The sequence below is a fragment of the Ascidia mentula genome, chromosome 7, assembly GCF_947561715.1.
Source record: "Ascidia mentula chromosome 7, kaAscMent1.1, whole genome shotgun sequence".
Classification (NCBI taxonomy): Eukaryota; Metazoa; Chordata; class Ascidiacea; order Phlebobranchia; family Ascidiidae; genus Ascidia; species Ascidia mentula.
Genome location: NC_138572.1, coordinates 5300211 through 5320359, shown reverse-complemented (window position 1 = coordinate 5320359; position 20149 = coordinate 5300211). Strand labels below are relative to the sequence as shown.

Genomic DNA, 20149 nt, shown 5'->3' with positions numbered 1-20149 from the left:
AGCTTGCCATGATGCAACTGATAATAATTGTATATGTGATAGGAGCAGTTCCAATCACTCAAGGTAACTTATTTCAGCTTTTTACTTTGGGGAAAAACAGCAATCATATACTCTGTAGTTTTGCATTTGCCAACTTGACACGTGGATTATAGTTGGCGTTCTCTTTTACAGCATTAAAATGTATAACTTGTTACGCATCAGAGAGCTTTGAAAAATGTGACGTGGAGGGACATCTACAGCAATGTAACATAAATCAAGTAAGCTTATGATAACATAGAAGTATTTTTAGAGGATCTCAATAGTGCAGTTTTAAATTGTGACGCTCTTGCCTGCTATAGGCCAGAGAACCTATACCTTATAGTGCATCGGCGCCACAGCTACACTGAATTTGACCTATTGGTTGAAACAGTGGCCCTGTCGGCACCTCACTATAAAACGTTAATGGCTCTATTGCATTTTTTGTTTATACCGTTTTCTCGATAGAAATCCTGCGAGACAGTGGTGAGGCGTTACAGAGAACACTTGTGGATAACAAAAGGATGCAAAAATACCAACGCCTGCATAAACAACCAAGAACAGGTGAATTGAAGCAACATCATTATGGTACGTTTATAATTAATCGTTTTCCGTTCTAGAACTTCAAAGAATCGGGAAAATCCACCCAATGCAATTCGGACCAACGGAGCTCGGTTTGTTCGTGCTGCTGTGGTGGTTCGGATTTATGTAACGCTGGAAGGCCGGATTGCGTCAAGTTTTATGATGCACCGAAACGTGGTAAAATTTACAGTTTACTGCCACGAATGTTTCACCACATTTAAATGCCCAAAGGTTGTTTTGTTTGAATAAAATTCCACATTCCCATCTATGGGGAAACTTATACGTATCAACACCAACGACAAAGCACATTTGTCTGGTTCCTTAAATAAGAATAACAGACAATTCATAGTCCTGATAAAAATTTGATGATCAGTATTTGAGAGAAAAACCAAGAAACATGTTTAAACTGTCCGTGTAAACATATTCGTTCTTATATGTTTAAGGTGCGAGTTTCTTTTACAGTTAGCGACTGCCCACTTACCAGTACCACATTTCCGCATGGCAAAATGGAATGTTATAATGAAGATAAGGTTTGCAGATATGAGTGCACAGAAGACGAGTACATTATTTGGCCAGCCGGGCGTGACACGAATGTGTGTCTCGACAACGGAACTTGGGCACATGAAAAACCTTGCTGTTTTAGTAAGAATCTGAAAAACTTTATGCAAACTTTGTCCTTAAAAAGTTGATCTTGAAAAGCAGTCCCCGGTCGGCATTTTTTGAAACGGCAAACAAATAAAAACGTATCAAAAAATCTAAACTAGTGTTTAATTAACAGGACCTTGTCCGCCGTATTACCTCTATGATGACATAAAACTTCTTCATTTTGAAAGGGAAAATGCCGAAAGAAGACTGAGCAATATCTTCGACGTCTTTGTGTAGTAAGTAACCAGTGATAAGTAGTTGGAGATGAAACGGATCCGGTATAAACTCACAAGTAGATAGTTCTGAGAATACATTTCTTGCTTCCAAACAGTATGCATGTTAGTATCCAATATACCAAAACAAAGGTCTTACACTGTAGGATTAGACAACCCATGCCAATAGAGGTAATCATTCATGGCACACTAAGTTAATTTACGTTATTAAGTCACATTCCAACGCTGTTTAATATAATTGTTTTACACAAAAATGTTGGCACGCAAAGTTATTGCTAATTTGACAAAATTTATTAACTGTCACATTGTGTTCAAAAGCGTGCCAGCGCCTGATGGTTAAACACAGAATGCTTTAGGAACCGTAAAGAAAACCATTAAACACCTGATACGACATACAGTAGAATGCACGTGGAGTGTCTGAAGGTAGCCATACTATAGCTTCTACTTTTGGAATCCTAATAGGATTTAATGTATGTTTTAGTGGAGTCGTTGCTGAAGATGCAATGTTGCATGCAGCCTTATATTTCAACCAGGAACCGGTACTTTCCAGTGTTGTCAAGTTTAACGATTACGACGCAAACGCCACTCGGTACATGGAACTGGTTCGAGAAAGGATCAAAATCAACAATACCGGTACTAACATAACAACACACGAAGAGCTTATTTTAACTCAAATTAAAAACAGACAATAATCAAGTCCTAATGCAAAATGTAACGAAATGTTTTTTAACTTCCCATGGTTTAAAAAGGTTTTGAAAACGTTTCATTAAAACGAACATTAACACACCAAATTAGCATTTGACTGTGGGAAGTTGATTTACAAGATTCAATTTTAGGTTATTTAATTGGAACGGAGTTGGTCAAACTTAAATGAGAAACAACCACATAATCTTTCAGGTCCAGTGAACATGGGTGCAGCCATACAATATGCATTGGATCACCTTTTTACACCAGAGGGTGGCATGCGAACCGACACAGTACCAAAAGCTCTCGGTATTTTAACGAACGCAAATCCAGACGATGATGTAAAAGGACCCGCGGAGGAAGCAAGGAGAAGAGGAATTCGGGTAAGCAAAGGGTCTGGCACAGACGTGGGCAAATTCTGGCCATTTAGGTCAACTTTGCCCGCCACGAGTTGGTATGAATTAGTGTCACTTGAGAACGCTGTTCATACTGTAGTTTTATGTAATTTTATTGCACGCTTTTTGTGTTTTTCGGTTGCAACTTTAAAACGTTAATTATCGTAAATATAGATACGTCACAAAAACTAAAAACTATTTAGGCCTACTTTATCAGAAAATCCAAGGAAAACACAATTAACGCATTTAGCTAGGAAAATATTAACTATATTTCTGCGCAGAAGTCATTTCTGCAATGACATAAAAAAACACAAGATGAGTTAAATTAATGGGGAAAAGCTTTGTAATGTTTATTGCAGTTGTACATTATTGGTATTGAACTGGATGGAGACTTTAAGTTTGACATGGAGAAGTTGCTGCAAATCACCGGAGATCGAAACTTGATTTGGATTTTCGACCAAGATTATGGGGAAACGTTTCAACCGCACCTATTTGATCACGTGGATCAATATTACTGTCCTAACCCTTGTAAACATGTCCTTCACGGTCACGAATAAAACTGAATGCTGTTACCCAGGAAAAAAGACAGGAACTTTGTCGTTATTATGCGTGAAAATATAATAAAAACTAAGCTGGAACTTAGTGCCGTGGTAGACAATCGGTCATGCACTGTATCGCAAGCAGTATTTTGATTTAAGGTTTGAACCTTCTTCGATATTAGACAGATTTTTCTTAAAAAAGACCATATTAAAAATTATGACGCAATCCAAACCACTTAAATACAACGCGTAGGTCTTCATTGATCCCACAACAAAAATAATTTGTTCATCCAACCACACAACTACATCAGGCTCCCTAAGAAAGCCATAACAGGAGATGTTGTTGTAACCCGGGGCGGTGCCAGATGTCTTAAATGAAAGCAATGGTGCTGCGTTCAACAACAACCTCAAAAATGCAGAAGTACATTGCGGTTGTCACTGTTCTGTCTCTTGCAAGTTGCGTTGCGGGTGAGTAGCAAATTTATGTGGCCTTTTAACGTGTTTAAGTGTGAAACAAGAGTAATTTAATGATAAACGTTTATTTGTCAAAATCTGAATCAAGTTGGTTCTCATTTTCAATTTCCAGCATTACGATGCATGGTCTGCTATGCATCGAAAAGCTTCGAAGAATGTGATGTTAACGGTCATTTACAAGAATGCAATCCGAACCAAGTAAGATGCGACCATTATTAAGAGAAAAATGTCAGTAACTTTAAATTGAACGGTTATGGGACGCTTTTTGTTTGGAAAGACTAAAAATAAAAAAGGAGTAATAGCTACAAACAGCAGTAAACACTTTGTAGGCGTCATGATTAAAACAGTCCGCTAGGTTTAGCGCTACAGTCGCCAGTTGCACTGGAGGAGACCATACAGGTTGAAACAGTGTACACAACTCCCTGTAGTTCAACGATTATTTATTGGTCTTTTGCTTCCATACGGTTAAAAGTGGTTTTGTAACAAAGGGATCATGTGAGACTGTGGTAAGACGTTACAACAGCAACTTGTGGGTAACCAAAGGATGCAAGAACACCAACGCTTGTGACGACAATGAGCTACAGGTATAACAGTAATACTTTCGCCAACACGATAACACGAATGACCTGTTTGGTGCTTTATGAAACTACTTTGCAATTACGCAGAATTCACGAATGTCGGGTAAATCCACTCAATGCAATTCGAATCAACCGACCTCGATTTGTACGTGCTGCTGCACCGGTTCGGATTTTTGCAACGCTGGAAGTCCGGATTGCGTTAACTTTTACCCGGGGCTAAACGATGGTAGGAATATTATAATCTTAACACTCCCAAGATACAGTAAAATGGACGACAACTTTGTTGAATATATTAACTTGACACTACCCTTAAATACCACAGTTACTAAAGCAAAACCGTTGTTGAATTTAAATTAAAGAAAACTGTATTTCTACAACGTCGAGGTAAAACAAAAAAAACAAAGGCATTATATAATTAAATTATCAGCAGGGGAATGTCCACCAACCACAACAAAGTTTCCGCATGGTAAGATAGAATGTTACAAGAAAAACAAGGTTTGCAGATATGAGTGTACAGAAGATGATTACGTCATTTGGCCAGCCGGTCGAGTCACGAATATTTGTCTGGACAACGGAACGTGGGCTCATGAGAAGCCATGCTGTGCAAGTAAGCAAGCATGCGTCAATATCTAATGTTGTCGAATACAAATGCAAACTTAAAGATATTTAGATATGTTTATAAATATCTCCCACTGACAACTTGGGTTGGTTTAGGGACAAAAGTACTAAAATTTTTGCAAAAAGTGATTCCTAGGACAGCCTAGATTGCTGCTAAATCATCCAACCAAGATACGCAAATGGCATTACTACAATGAAATCAAAGCAGCACCATCACACCGGTGAACTGTCGCCCCAGGCGAACAAATCTAACATTTGTTTATGTTAAAGATAATGACTTGACCTACAAGTTAAAGACTGCAGCCACAGAATTAGTCTAAAAACTGAAGTATTAACTTGACCCCACAGGACCTTGTCCGCCATATTACCTTGTGGACGATCTAAAGTTAATTCATTTTGAACGTGAAAATGCTGAGAGAAGATTGCACAATTTCTTCGACACCTTCGTCTAGTAAGTTTTCTTAATATTTTAGTCATATAATTGTTACATGTATACATTGGGATACAAAGACTACAAAATATAATCAAGTTAGTCGGGGTATAACTTATTAAAACTGCTAATGTACCAAGTAAATTCTTACAGCCCCTGTGTTACATGTCAATAGCTCGCAGATTTTAGGCATTTTCATGTATTCATGTGTTCTTAACTAAGCGACTAACCGCATATATTTACGCAGTGGTGTGATTTCGGAGGAATCATTGAAGCATGCAGTTATGTACTTCAACGTGGATCCAGTTGAATCCAGTCTGGTTAACTTTAACGAATACGGGGAGAACGCAACTCTGTACATGGAGCTCGTTCGAGAAAGAGTAAAAATCAACAACACAGGTGATACCACGTTATCTTAACTTAATAATTCCTCAAAAAAGTTCTGGAACCGAAAATAAGGACGAATGAAAGGAATACATTTTTCCTTTAAAGGGGACGTAAGAAGGACAAACAAATTATGGCAGTACAAATGAAAAAGCCTACGTCGACTTTTTTGGAGCTAAAAAATATTAATAATGGGAAAAACAGCTTAAAATGCTGAGAAATAAGTATGCCCAGTATAAAAGACGTCAAAGCAGCGAAAAAAAGCGCTCGTATTTTTTAGAATGATACGAAAACCTGCTGACAAACTTAGTTTGTGAAAAGAAACTATTTATTAACGAAATAATTAAAACTGTATCATTGACAGGGGGCGCAAACCTGGGCAAGGCAATCCGGTACGCGCTCAAGAACATTTTTACCACAGAATCGGGAATGAGGTATGAAAAGGTGCCGAAAATGATAGGAATCATGACTAACGTCAACCCGGATGATGACGCGATAACGGCGGCAGAAGAGGCCAAAAAACGTGGATATCGGGTTAGTGTTGCTCTGTACCGCCACCGCGCGATTGAGCTTAATCTATTTTTTCACCACTAAACAACTATACGATTCTTAGTTCTGAGAACGTGGAATACAAACTTATTTTCACCAAAATATCGAAAACTACTTGTAAAATTGCGACAATAAAGTAATAGGCCTTTTATGTTTAATACAAACTCAAACACTAGGTTTACAGGCTTAGCATCCCGGGCATTGCAGCCTAGCTAGATCAGCCACTTTTTTCTGACAAGTCGGTGCGAGATTTAAAAAATCAAACCCCCGGTGAGGTTTAAACTCACGACCCTGGACTAACCAGGTCCAACGCTTTACCAACTGAGCTACAGGAGCTCAGCGGTTACACGTATATTGTGGCCAAGATACGCTTGTGCGCAAGCGGACAACTTACCGGTAACATATGGGTTGGGGGATTCTACAACTATAACAGCTGTGATCGCCAAGTAAGGACCTGTACAGTGGGGCGATCCTGCCAGTCATGCGATTGCGTAAAACATTAAAGCAAACTCAAACACAAAACATAATCTTGATTGAAAAATGAAAACAAAAGTTTTTTTTTAACTTTACAGCTGTATGTAGTTGGATTGGAACTGGATGGAGATTTCAAGTTTGAACGCGAGAAGTTGATTGAACTAACCGGAGACCCAAGCTTGGTTTATATATTTGACCAGGAATATGGAGAAACATTCCAACATCACCATTTCGATGGCATGGACTTGGGCACTTGTCCGAACCCATGTGATCACGTTATGCACACTCACACATAGTTAATACACACGTGGGTCTGAATAGGTCGAAATACAAGAAAAAATGCATCATTTGTTCTCACTTTTGTTGTCGCACATGGTATAAGTGAGTGAATATTGTATTGATGCAAAAACTGCACCACTCGATTTAAACAAAAATGTACGCGACTCCATTCAAAGAAGTTATCATATGTCATCTCAGACAGTCCTCCTAGTTAACAACTGACAGCTTAAAACACGGAGTTCCCTGCAAAAGTACGTTTTCGCGACCCCAAATGAGCCGCGTCCCACAGTATAAGATTGCTTTAACGTATGTGGACACACACGGTAACTTTAATTTTGTGCGGTGGGTTTCCCACGAAAGTAAGAAGTAATAATGTGAGGTAGAAGCAAAGCATAGCTTGCGAGTAAACAGAAATATTTTTGCTTTTTATTCACAAATATTTGTTATAGTTCGCTCCTATCTAAAAAAGCAATGATTACGGAAGGATTACGTCATATAATCATACCAGATTAATTACACGTGCAAAAAATATTCCAAGAAATCCTCACCTTAGACTATATAAGCTGCACGTTCAACTATGGTTTATCACGTGGAAATGTAATGCGTCCACGAGAAACGTTGTCTGACGAAGAGAAAAAATACAATTCGTTGCGGAAGAGGAAACGTTGTGGCTATATAAACACCGACGGATAGTTTGGCTGCAAAGGTACCATAGGAAGCCTGCACCCAAATTAGCTGTAGCGCAGACCAGATATTGCAAGCAAATAACAATGTGGTTTTTCATGGTGTTGGTGGCCTTGTTTGTCGATGGCTCTTTGCAATGTAAGTACTGTAATCTTGCGTATAGACAACGACTAAATGAAAGCGTATAGCGGTTTTTAAACTGTAACGCAGCATTCTATGTTGCTATTTCGGGTTACGTTAACTTTAACAAAATCACGCTCCAATCACGCCAATGGGATTTGTGTTTGCAAACATTGTTTGTCCGCCAAGTAAGGACCAGCGCAGTGGGGGCGAACCTTCCAATCATGAAACATTACTTGTTTGATAAATAAGCGTCTACATATACATCTCCTAACTTCTATAGTTTTTGGTGCACTTTTGTGACAGACTGATTGATCGAAAGCAACTTTATTGACACAAGCTTTCGCGAGCTATTCCTCGCTTTAAAAATGTCTCATCTAAACCTTTCCGCTCATGTGTCGGTTTGCGACAACCGCAAGTAGCTTAGCGGGAAATCGGTTACACAATCAGTGGAAACGTCGGGATTCGAACCACCGATATCCTGCGGTTGTGTCAGAAACTTTTGAGCGACAGACTACGCATTTCCATTTGTTTACCGCAGACCCTGAGGAGGAAAACAGCGAATATTTTTGGAGGAAATCGGGCGAAGATGCGCTCTTGAACGCTATCGGTACGTTCGAGAATATCAACAAAGGAGTGGCGAAAAACGTCATAATGGTGGTCGGCGACGGTATGAGTTTGGGAACAACAACAGCGGGAAGAATTTTCATGGGTCAAAACAAATGGAAACTGGGCGAGGAACACGTAACGGCGTTGGACAACTTTCCACATGTTGGACTTGCAAAGACTTATAGCCGTAAGTTACATATGAAACACATCCAGAAGTTGGCAATGCTATTTACATGTTGTCCAGCGGACGAATAAAGTTTACTTGAACATTAGGGTAAAAGGTATTTTATTTGACAGAAATATTTACTTTTTACAAACTTAAAATGACATTTTTTTTAACGGAAAGTTAAAGTTGGACAAAAAACTATTTTGATCAATGGAAGCAAAACAAACAACCGTTCCTTTCAAATGGCGAAAAATGCAAATCCAGTAATATACCACGTAGCTAAAGTCAAGGTCATGCGTCATTACCATTATTGCGTCATTATCTGAATCTTTCAAAATGTGTGTCCGGTGTAAAGTGTTTTGCTAATTGGCGGGGAAAGCGTACACGTCAGTCGGTCGTACGAACGTAGTGGTCGTCCACGTGTCGTTTGTGATAAGATTGATCGATAAAAGGAGATGCCCTTTCAAGAGTTTGGACGGATATAGCTCCGCAAAACCAATGTGTTTTTTCAACGTCATCACATTACTCAACAATCTCCGCTTTCGTAAGATCAAGTGTGTTTATAAATTTGGGGATGAAAATTGTACTTTCAGCCACATTGAAATCGTGATTGTGTCCACGTTAAGCAGATTTGAAATCACATTTCAATACCATAGGCAGGTGCGCCCTTAAACAACACAATACTATACTTAGCAGTTTGCACGTACACACCAAGGTCAGTTAGGTCGAATCGATCATTCTGATAAGGGTAAAAACCGCGATAATCAAATACGCGGCATAGGACGTGCGTACGAATAACCATCACACCTGCAAACATTACAACATCACCAGAAAAACCTTAAGTCTGTTTATGTATCGTAAACGTTCAAATGAACTGTTGTTGATGCTGCCAGGCACAGTAATAAGTTAAAATACGTAATTGTTGTTTGAGCACGTTTAAAACGTTTCGCTAATTCCAAGACAATTATGAAAGATAGCGACTGTGGAGCGCTGGACGCAAAGCACACTGTAGTATGGTAAAAGAAATAAGTTTTCCGAACACATGTTGTTTGTTCAAACCAAGTGTTGTTTGTGCAAGTTTAAGGCGTTACGCAAATTGCAATCCAACAATAAAAAACAAATCTCCAAAAGGACTCCAAATTGAAACGAAATCATTTTAACCATAATTCCTAAAACTACACACACACACACACACACACACAAATCAATCCACACAGAAACAGCCTCGCTCAAGAACGTCGAAATCAAACCATACTTTAACTTACTTAACTACGTTAAAAATGTTTAACAGTAAATTACCAAACGCCGGACAGTGCAAGCACAGGGACAGCGATTCTGTGTGGGGTGAAAACTAAGAACGGGATGATTGGAGTAACTGGAGATGGAAAATGCGACGGAACCAACGACGGCCACGTCTATTCAGCCCTTGAGAAGGCCATTAAAGAAGGTTTGACTCGGCATTATTGTTGCATTTTGTTTATGTTTTAAAGTTGTATATCAAGAAACATTGAACGTTAAAGCAAGGAAAATTGTCACAAGAAAAACAACACGTCAAGTGGTACATTATTTCAACTGCAAGTAAAGTTTGGAAAAGAAAAATCCAAACAAACTTCTCAGGAGGGTTTTACCAACCAAATATTTAGCGAAACATGGAGTGAAACTAAGACAAAAATACAGATTAAAAAAGCAATTATCCGGTCAGCACGGCCAGCTGCTCAACTAACGTCAAATATGCTTGCCGCAACCTATCACCCCCAGTGCGACTGTCTGCGATCACAGGGCAGTCAGTAGGAGGAAACTTCACATGGGCGCCTGTCTCGAACCCTTCTGGCATATAATGTATCACGTATATTGTTCATTTGTATAGTAACCTTGCGTGCAAAATAAACGCGATTTGGTTTGATTTTATCTACAGTAAATTCACATTGCGACAAGCACGTTGTTTGATCACAATTGTCGCTCTATGACGTCAATGACGCCGGTTTGGGGTCAAGGCTTAACGTATCATGTATCAAATAAAGAAATAAATTTGGTATGAAAATTGGAGCAGAAGTTATTTTGGTCCGACAATTTGTCCAATGATTGACAAGTTATTTGTAAATTGGTGGCAAAAGTTGACCACCAATTTAAAGTAGCGCTACAAGTATGGTGGTCAATGCAAGTCGACAAACTAGTCTGCTTTTGACAATATATAGCACATAATTACTCTGTTACAGGTAAATCAACTGGTATTGTGACCAACACTCGAGTACAGCATGCAACACCGGCAGCTGCATACGCTCATATCACACACAGGTAAAATATCTTATGAAAACAAGATTGTGTCTCTCGGTAAATTTTAGCATGATAAACAGTCAAATAAAAAACATAGTTTACGGTTTTATGCGTTCGTGGTATCTGTTTACCGCGTTTAACCACAAGTGGACGAAAATGGCAAATTTTTAGCGATTTAGGTTAGCGTGTCTTTTTTATTGTTCGATAGAACCAAAAACAATTTGACAAAATGTATGCTTTGAATTGTGTAAAACCACATGCTTGCTTACTTTGGTGATTTGGTCCATGTATCAATCTTGACATCATTTGGTTCATTGAAGGTGGATTTGAAGCTTACAGAATAAATATTTAACCTGCAACAATAACGAACAACTGAGTCCATTATCAATTTTCCCCTTGCAGGCAAAACCAATCCAACCAAACGTTAAGAAAAGGATATTCGGATAACTGGTGGCCATTTTTACTTTCAGGCGCTGGTATTCGGACAAACGAATTCCTGAAGAATTACGAAGTGGTTGCAAGGACATTGCTTTGCAGTTGTTCGAAAAAAGGTTGGGTATTCAGGTAATATTGGAAGTGCCTTTGCAAACACCCATTACCACTAACGTTATCCACTTGGTGTCCTTTGGCAATTAAACCTTGACAAACAAAGAGTTACTACACACGTTTGGGAAAATTCTATTGAGAAAAGCAAAAACGCTGTGCTAGGTTATTCTCGGCGGAGGGAGATCCCCCATGAAACCACAGCATGCCGCAGACGAAGAAAACGCGAGCAAATTCGGTGAACGTTTGGACGGAAGAAACCTCATACAAGAATGGCAGGATGATCTGACTAAGCGTAATCTAAATAACTCGTGAGTATGTTATTTACTTTTTCAGAAAAATGCTGTGCAAAACATTACTGGTTTTATCATCACACAATGCGCATTTAAACAACAGGCCCTTCGTAATCACGTCGCCATGCCAAAACTATCCTATTTTTACAACGTTATTTTAAATAGGCCTACAATAACTACGTTGCTTTCAAAGTATTCATTAAAATGGACATTTTTTGTCAGTATTTATAATGCTTGGCAAGAATAGAAACAGTTAAAATGGAAAGAGTGCGCGGCTTCGCACTTACACAACGATATGTTTTCAGGTACGTCTGGAACGCAAAGAGTTTGCATGAAGTTGATCCCGAAACCACAGATCACTTGTTAGGTTTATTTGAAAGATATGAGATGAGATATCGACTCGATCGCTTTAAAGATGAAGCTGGTGAACCAAGCCTTGCTCAAATGGTTGACAAGGTTAGTTGAAATGCTCAGAATTGTTTTTTTTTCTTCTTGGGTGGGTAAAATGAACAAAAAGTGCACTATTCCGCCGTGTAAGTGGACTAACTAGTAACAAACAATCCCTTAATACGGGAATAAAGGTTCGTTGTAGTAAAACTACGTGGGTTCGTAGAATACATCTTAACCATCACCAATAAAAGCCTATGCTGTATTCGTTGCGACAACCAAGGCTTTAGCGCAAAGATTACGTAACACAGGAACCTTGGGTAGACGCTTAGCTGCTAAAGAAGCTTGTGCATCGGATTAATTCGATCAGACAAGCCACAGCTATGACGCTTGTTGATTGACAACAGAATTACAACAATCGGCTCACCGCTTCTAGGCACGGAAAGAAACTCGCTTTCAACAAAAGCCGGCATTTAAAAGGAACAACGCCCTTACCGCACAGTAGTGCACTTAAAACTTCACAACACAAGACACGTTTGTTGCTTATTGCTCAAGGTCAGAGTCAAGTGGCCACGTGTTGATAACATTAAATCGTTTCCCGCGCATTCGATTTTACGATATACATAGAATTCGTGACAGTACTAACTTCGAAATAACGTCACGCGGTTATGTGATGCTGCAAACGAAGGAGCTCATTTCTACAAAAACTCCGGTATCTCCACCCACAAAATCGCAACACACAAACAACAGACTCGTGTTTGCGGAAAGCAGCTTCCTCCATCTACCGGGAGTGCCATGAGAACGTGACCAGTTTTGCAAACCGGTTTGAGAAGCTAATATACCGAAATAAGTTTTATGTGGAACAAATGGGTCCGTTATCAAATAAAGCATAATTCAACAGAAGCAATATGTCAGGAATAGGTTGTATCGCAAATGGAATAAGATTTAAAACCCATTTTTAGCTACTTGACTAAGAACACGAATAAATGCTTTAATTCGCAATGCATTTTTGTGTATTAGTCTTGTTTTTTTCTTCTACATTTCTACTATTATCGTTTGCTATGTTCTTTACAGGCCATAAGAATCCTACGCAAGAACCCCAAAGGTTACTTTCTCCTGGTGGAGGGCGGGCTATTGGACAAAGCACACCACCAAGGTCTCGCCAAATACGCTCTGCAGGAATTCGCCGAAGTGGACAAAGCGATTCAGGTAATTTATTGCAAACCTATTTCTCACACCGTGTAAATTACAATACGTCCTCACACGCAGGTCGCACGTGACATGACATCAACTGAAGACACGTTGCTAATAGCAACAGCCGACCACGGACACATGTTCGCATTCGGAGGTGGTTCGATAAGGGGAAATCCCGTTATGGGTAAGTTTTTTGTCAAGAATATTTAAGCAAAATGTCGGCCATGTTTTACGTCGTGTACAAAATACAACTTGGTGGTAAAGCGAGTAGCTACGAATGTGCAGATTATGTCTATCTCACCAATAAACGTAGCAATCCATGCTTTTTTCCACAATCTTTCAATCTTCTGTAAGGAAGCACGACGACTTTAAATCAGCAACAATTGAAACTAAATGCCTCACACCTCGAAATCTTGACAGCGACATTTTTTCTCTGGCGTCAATCAGCAAAAGCGCTTCACGCCACGGGTTACAAACCCGGTCGAAACTACATCAGGTTGCATGGGGATCGACTGCGCAAATAGCATGTAAAGGGCAAGGCTGCATTCACTTGCAACCGCCAAGCATTGTGGTGCTTTTTAAGTCGTCTTTTGTGTTTTCCTCAATGCTTTTTGTGCATGACATTTGCAACGCCAGGTTGCTACACAAATAGATTTACAGTCAAGTGTTGTGTTGTTACATTGTGTTTTGCGCGGTTATGGCAGATGCCTTTGCAACATATTTGCACCGAGATACAGTAATATTATCGTTTTTGTAATATCACGAGCTTTGTTGAAACTTACTGTAGACGCAATAGTTACAAATTCACACAACGTGCACACTATTTCGATCTACCAGGTCCCGTCAAACTAGAGACTTAAGACGGGATAACACACATGGACTCGTCGGTGCATCTGACGACCAAAGGCGGCCAAAATAGAATAAAAACAACTGTAATTGCGTATTTTCCACTCGATTCTCTTGCATACAGGGCTTGCTCCGAATCACAGACACCCGAGCAGAGCTTTGGATCGTCAATACTACACATCTATTGTATACGGAACAGGTCCAGGCTATTCCGTCATGTCTAAATCGCTTCCTGTGCGAAAAGCTGTGCGACCTTGGGAAATATGTAAGTAAAAATTTACTCACCAGTGACGTAGCTTGCCCGAAATTTTTGTGGAAACTAACCATTTAATGAGTTCAAGGGGATAACAGTTTTCGTTTTGAAACATCACCCCACGAAGCAGGGTTAAGTGTGGTTTGATAGTAGGCCTAATTTGTTTTAATACGACACAAACAAACTTTTATCTTAAAAATTTAAGATGATATGGTCCCTCCTTTAGCTACGTCACTGGTTCTCACATATGTCATACACGTTCTGTTTTTATAAATTAACTGTTTATTTTGTCCTTTACGTAACCCCAGCATGCAAATTTATTAAGTTTTAAGTTCTCTAAGTTTACCTTCTATGTCATCAGGAAATAAATATGTTTTCCTTGATCTAACCGATTACAATGGACCTGTTTTTATCCGTATGGTTTCGTTTGTTTATAAAGGTCATCCATATCCTTAATTGATGTAATAAAGAAGTTTTAAAATAGTTATAATATGTTGACAGTCACAATAATGGGATTTGAAATTCCTGTTGCTGCCAGGCATATTGCAATTAAAAATGTACTGATCTTCTGGCATAAACGTACTGTATTTTACGACGTTTCGTCTGTCATGCGGCGAGACTTCATCAGGTATAACGCAACAGTGTGATTCAATTGATTCAAAAGTACATTTTTAATAACGGGATGTTCATTTAATCTACGTAAAATTAAGCTGTTCCGGTGGGCTATTAGCCGCATATAGCACGTTACTGTATGTTTCAGTCTTCCCAATCGAAACGTATCCATTGACAGATTCGAAGTCTTACAAACCCCAGAGTGCGATTCCACTATCGGCCGGTACCCACAGTTCAGAGGACGTGGTTATATATGCGAGTGGCCCCATGGCTCATCTGATACATGGAGTGAACGAACAAACTTACATCGCACACGTCATGTTCTACGCGGCATGTTTGGGTGGGTATAAATGAATCTACTTGTGCAAAATCATTAAAAAGTGTTCTATTATGCCGGGGACAACTCAGAAACAAAAAGTACGCTCTTATATAAAAGGCGGGAATGCCGTATAACGGACAGGACCGACCCTAGGAAATGCTGGGTCCGATTAGAAGAAATGAATACCGGGCCTGCAATAAACCAGCTGACTCCAATTCAAAACATCCTGTTTCAAACAATTCAATTTGGTGTAAGCTGCATATAGATGGCCGCTGTTTCGACCTATAAGGTCTCATCAGTACAATTTAATTCGATTATATCAATTCTTTCCCTTAGTGTGGCCTACTTATGTGTTTTTGTCACTTTCAGGCGAGGAATATAAACACTACGATCATTGTCAAGACCAGTCAACTTCTCTGCTATTGCAAGAATTTAAACAAAAGTTCTTCACGTACAAAGTCCATGAAGAGGATTTTGAACCGGAGGCGAGAAGCGAAGACGCGTAAGGACTTTTGTGGGAATCTTTTCCTTACGTTATGACAAAACGTTCAGCGATCCAAGCTAATGTTCCATACAACCCTGCGTTGCTACTTAAACACTTGACTTGTTCTAGTGTTAGGTCAATTTGCTGCTTTACCCAAACCCGACTGTTTTCGACTTCGAAAATAAACCAACAGCTTGTGTGCATTAATTACCGCTGTGTTACGAATTAAACTCAAAGAAATAAAAAAGGAAAAAACCAACGAAAACAAACAAACAATGAGGTGAAAAAAATCAAAAAGAATGAAAACATCAAAATGAAATTACTCAGAAACGTGTTGTGGATAAAAACAAAAATGCCACCAAAGAAAATGTAAAGAAATGCATTTATCCTACCAGTAATTTTCATAATACCTTACGCTCGGTTCGATAGAAGCATTATACTGAAACAAGGTTAGTATACGGGAATAGGGTTAGTTTCAGAATGACGTGACACCTAATAAATGCGAGAGACATAATTTACAAAATATTACTAATTTATTTTAATGTACTCTAGAAAATGATAATAGGTGTTATAATTGGACTACAAGAGCTCGATTCTCGAAACAATTGAAAAACAATCTTTCCGAATTCAGGTTTAAAACGAAATACTGATATTCTTACATGCATGTTGCCCCTAATATTCTTCTTCGAAAGAAACTGAATCCTCTGTTGTAGTTGCAAGTACAACTTCGTGTGCCAGCACACCTTTCTCGCCAGCCAGGTGCGTACCCCGATTGGGGCTTAGGGCAGAAGACAACGCACCCTGTACCTTTGGTGCACCTCGGAATTCCGTTGTACATACATTTGCACTCTGACCTTGCCTCTTCGTGGCTTTGGCAACTTCCACGTGAACATTTGACATTGCACACGTCTGAAATGATTGGGACGCACAATTAGGTCAGTTGGACTGAATATACCTTCTCAATATTAAATTAAAAGTTAATTTTATAACATCGAAACTCGAGTTTGGTGTAATGAAATATCATCAAAATGCAATAAAACGTGAATATCGACTTTCTGTCAGGTCACGATTGTACTTACTCATTGGGCTTATTACATTGGTCGAAAACTGCATTGGGACATTTCCAGCGGCTTGATAGTGGGCCACAATATAGACATTTTGGCCGTATTTAACCAATCCACAACCGACTTTGGTGCTGCTTTTCCAAACCAGTTGCGTGAAGTGTTCTGAATAAAAAAAGCAAAATAAGACACTTATGCAATAATATTCTAAATAAAAAAGCCAAAGCTAGAATGCTGTTCATCATAATGCTCGTAAACGTTTCGAACTCATATAGGGTTCGTAATGCAATAAAAGTTACACAAATCATGTGTTGAACCGTGTGCACATTGTGATAATTATCCCCCAAGCTGCAACAATTGTAAAGATACGAACCGATTATTTTTACGTATGCAAAACAAGGTTAAAGAAACTGAGAAACAAGAAATACACGTACGAGTTTGGTCGCTATACGCAGGTTTATTGTAGGGGTACTTCATGGCTTCAGCATACCAGCCTTCGACAGCTTGGTAGACGTTAAATTGACGATAACGGTCAATCTGTGCGGCAATGTTTTCCCCGACATTTTGTCCTCGGTCCGCACCTGAAATGATTGTGGGTTTATTCTACGTCGAAATGTGATGAAGATATATTTTCATTTTAGTCAAAATCGAAACCTCGTAAATAGTTATGTTATCACATTAGTGACGTCACATTAAAACACAATTATCCACTGTGACGTAGTTAAATTCGATTTAATCGCTCAGCTTTAATGCAAGTGTTGTTTTATTTCATTAAATATCTCCGTTTCTATAGAGCAGCTCACCAATTAGGGACGATTTGACCGAACCGGATGAAAGATCACCACGTTCTGCCATTTTCATTGCGTACCCAGACGCGCTTGCCGCTAATTCGTCATCGTAAGTGAGGGCTGGAACGTTATGGAGGCATCTGTAGTAGTTGTGTGCGGTGAGACACTGTTGTTGTAAGCTGGCCTGTTGGTTCACAGTGTAACGCTCGCAAACTTGTTTGTATTTATCAGCGTTCGGCTTTACGGGTCCAGACTTCTTCTTCGTCGTTCCCGAGGTCTCGTTTTGGTAAAGTTCATTCAGAAGAGCGAACACTTGGTCTAAGAAAAAACAACAATGGTTTTTTAATACTATGTTAAACCAAGAACTGATTAAAAAAAAGGAAGTTGTATGTTTTTTTGTGCAGATTTAATAAAATTAACTGGTAAAACTTTTCAAGAATTTACTGCAATCTTTCTCACGAAAAAAAGTAATAAAATGTTATTAAAATTTCCACAAAAAAACTACAGGGAGAACAATTTCTCGAGAGCTCACCGGTGGAATAAGTGCTGGTTTCTTGTGAGGGTGATGGGGTATTTTCCGTATAACCCGCTGGAGGAGGAGCTGGTGGTGAAGTGGCAGCGGGAATGGGGGGAGGGGAGATACATTTCTGACAAAATCCGCAGCTCAAACGACAGTTGGACTCCATCCAGGGAGAGTATTCGCTGTAGCGACATCGACCTTTCTCCAACGCTTGCCTGCGGCAATCGTCGCGGTTGTCTTTGCAGTCTGAATATGAAAATTTATGTTTGTTTTAAAAGCTATTTCGGTGCTACAGTCACCAGCTGTACTTATGGGACCTCACAGGTCGAAACAATGAATAATACTGTCTGCAACTCAATAATCAAAGAAATTCAACATGTGAAATTTTACTAAAAAAAAATTAAAAAAATAGCTTAATTTATTTATTTATTTATTCAAAACAAAACTTAGTGCTACCACGTTAATAAACAATAGCTACGAGAAATATAATGGAATAGGGATCGCTTTGAAGTTAAAATTAACAATAAGGCGCCAGGAATGCAAACCACTCAGCTGTAAATTCGCATTAATTTTGTTTACCTTCATCGCATTCATACACAGGTGGTGCCTTGCACGGCCAGCAGATATCGCAACTGACTCTGCAGTTTTGTCGTATCATCAGCCCCTGTGGACTCATTTCATTGCATTTTCCTTTCAACGCGTATTTGCAGAAGCTCGGCATTTTGTCGTAGCAAGTCTTCTCTGTAAATGAACATTGGTGCTTCTTTATATGGCCGTTTTCACACACGCAGGAAATCCAGTTTTTGTCAATGAATGTCTCACATTAATTTTGTAAAAATCGTTTTACTACACTCAATTTTTGTACAGAGATGTATTGACCGGGCTGTTGGTCATTTTTCCATAGCGGGTAACACCTCAGTGGACAATTGTTTCTTACCTGCCTCGCACTTTTTGTCTCTGGCTGTGCAAGGTTCGCAGGAGCCACATGTTGCTGGACACGCACGTCTTGTGATCAGTTGGGTGACGAGGCTTGGCGAGCTGCACTCGGACTGTTTGTACAAACAATACAGCTTCGATGTGTCCTTGCATTTCGGGTCTACACAACAACGTAATTGGAAACAAAATTATTTTTCAAGGCAAATTCACTCACTTGTATTACTCGTTTGCATGGTTTGTGTTTTTGTGAAAAACAGATCAACTAAAAGTAGTATTTACACAAATATAAATGGGGCGTTTCACAATGCACATGTGGGTAAAAAACTGAATAAAAAGCTTGACATTAATCATCTTAAAACATCATTTGCACAGAAAATACAAAAAAATACTATATTTACCGCAATTGCTGCCATATGAAGACGGGTACAGACCAGGTGATCCGGAACCAATTGGGTAAAGACCATTGGAACCAGACGTACCACTACCAATTGGGTAAAGGCCGTTTGAGCCAGACGTCCCTGTACCAATGGGATAAAGACCACCGGCCCCTGGAGTACCAGAACCACTTGGATAAAGACCACCGGCCCCTGATGTACCAGCGCCACTTGGATAAAGACCACCGGCCCCTGATGTACCAACACCACTTGGATAAAGACCACCGGCCCCTGGTGTACCAGAACCGATTGGATAAAGACCACCGGCCCCTGGTGTACCAGCGCCACTTGGATAAAGACCACCGGCCCCGGGTGTACCAGAACCACTTGGATAAAGACCACCGGCCCCTGATGTACCAGCACCACTTGGATAAAGACCACCGGCCCCCGGTGTACCAGAACCGATTGGATAAAGACCACCGGCCCCCGGTGTACCAGAACCACTTGGATAAAGACCACCAGCCCCTGGTGTACCAGAACCACTTGGATAAAGACCACCAGCCCCTGGCGTTCCAGCACCAATGGGATAAAGACCACCGGCTCCAGATGTACCCGTACCTGTTCCAGAGGGATTGGGCAATCCGGCAGCAAAATTACGTAGACCGGTACCGGATGGTAATGGGTTGTACGGCAAGTTACCGTTGACAACAAGGACCATGGTTAAAAACACCAGATGCCTCATTGTTTTGGTTTATAGAAGTTTTCACGGAAGTGCTTCTAAATGATCTGAAATGAAACAAATGACAT

The 20149-nt window shown here is 39.7% G+C and overlaps 4 protein-coding genes across 4 annotated transcripts; 3 read left to right on the top strand and 1 right to left on the bottom strand.

Moving 5' to 3' along the window:
* Positions 1 to 8: 8 nt before the first annotated feature.
* LOC145909375 (uncharacterized) lies at positions 9 to 3111 on the top strand. Its single transcript, XM_082996765.1, has 9 exons — positions 9 to 63; positions 172 to 257; positions 484 to 579; positions 636 to 774; positions 1060 to 1239; positions 1376 to 1478; positions 1957 to 2108; positions 2373 to 2542; positions 2914 to 3111. Exons 1-9 carry the CDS (start codon positions 9 to 11, stop codon positions 3109 to 3111), a joined length of 1179 nt encoding a protein of 392 aa, XP_082852891.1.
* A 365-nt stretch (positions 3112 to 3476) lies between these two features.
* On the top strand, positions 3477 to 6896 carry LOC145909374 (uncharacterized). Its single transcript, XM_082996764.1, has 9 exons — positions 3477 to 3561; positions 3680 to 3765; positions 4056 to 4151; positions 4233 to 4371; positions 4576 to 4752; positions 5112 to 5214; positions 5441 to 5592; positions 5942 to 6111; positions 6699 to 6896. Exons 1-9 carry the CDS (start codon positions 3477 to 3479, stop codon positions 6894 to 6896), a joined length of 1206 nt encoding a protein of 401 aa, XP_082852890.1.
* A 753-nt stretch (positions 6897 to 7649) lies between these two features.
* Positions 7650 to 15685, top strand: LOC145909372 (alkaline phosphatase-like). Its single transcript, XM_082996761.1, has 12 exons — positions 7650 to 7701; positions 8225 to 8479; positions 9750 to 9905; positions 10675 to 10753; positions 11203 to 11296; positions 11441 to 11586; positions 11874 to 12024; positions 13030 to 13164; positions 13225 to 13333; positions 14120 to 14260; positions 15039 to 15200; positions 15549 to 15685. The coding sequence occupies exons 1-12, from the start codon at positions 7650 to 7652 to the stop codon at positions 15683 to 15685; spliced, it is 1617 nt and encodes a 538-aa protein (XP_082852887.1).
* Positions 15686 to 16318: 633 nt separating this feature from the next.
* On the bottom strand, positions 16319 to 20060 carry LOC145909371 (uncharacterized). Its single transcript, XM_082996760.1, has 8 exons — positions 19367 to 20060; positions 18970 to 19128; positions 18612 to 18773; positions 18045 to 18278; positions 17528 to 17830; positions 17159 to 17305; positions 16743 to 16889; positions 16319 to 16572 (listed from the first exon to the last, which is right to left on the bottom strand). Exons 1-8 carry the CDS (start codon positions 20058 to 20060, stop codon positions 16319 to 16321), a joined length of 2100 nt encoding a protein of 699 aa, XP_082852886.1.
* Positions 20061 to 20149: the final 89 nt, after the last annotated feature.

Excerpts from the sequence above, each read along its gene's own strand:
- LOC145909375 (XM_082996765.1), top strand. The coding sequence starts at position 9 with ATGATGCAACTGATAATAATTGTATATGTGATAGGAGCAGTTCCAATC. Across the intron at positions 775-1,059 it reads TTATGATGCACCGAAACGTG|TTAGCGACTGCCCACTTACC; the intron begins GTAAAATTTACA and ends TTTCTTTTACAG. Across the intron at positions 2,543-2,913 it reads CAAGGAGAAGAGGAATTCGG|TTGTACATTATTGGTATTGA; the intron begins GTAAGCAAAGGG and ends TGTTTATTGCAG.
- LOC145909374 (XM_082996764.1), top strand. The coding sequence starts at position 3,477 with ATGGTGCTGCGTTCAACAACAACCTCAAAAATGCAGAAGTACATTGCG. Across the intron at positions 4,152-4,232 it reads GTGACGACAATGAGCTACAG|AATTCACGAATGTCGGGTAA; the intron begins GTATAACAGTAA and ends GCAATTACGCAG. Across the intron at positions 5,593-5,941 it reads AGTAAAAATCAACAACACAG|GGGGCGCAAACCTGGGCAAG; the intron begins GTGATACCACGT and ends TATCATTGACAG.
- LOC145909372 (XM_082996761.1), top strand. The coding sequence starts at position 7,650 with ATGTGGTTTTTCATGGTGTTGGTGGCCTTGTTTGTCGATGGCTCTTTG. Across the intron at positions 8,480-9,749 it reads ACTTGCAAAGACTTATAGCC|TAAATTACCAAACGCCGGAC; the intron begins GTAAGTTACATA and ends AATGTTTAACAG. Across the intron at positions 14,261-15,038 it reads TGTGCGACCTTGGGAAATAT|ATTCGAAGTCTTACAAACCC; the intron begins GTAAGTAAAAAT and ends ATCCATTGACAG.
- LOC145909371 (XM_082996760.1), bottom strand. The coding sequence starts at position 20,060 with ATGGTCCTTGTTGTCAACGGTAACTTGCCGTACAACCCATTACCATCC. Across the intron at positions 16,890-17,158 it reads TGCGTATAGCGACCAAACTC|AACACTTCACGCAACTGGTT; the intron begins GTACGTGTATTT and ends TTTTTTATTCAG. Across the intron at positions 16,573-16,742 it reads CAATGTAATAAGCCCAATGA|ACGTGTGCAATGTCAAATGT; the intron begins GTAAGTACAATC and ends CAATCATTTCAG.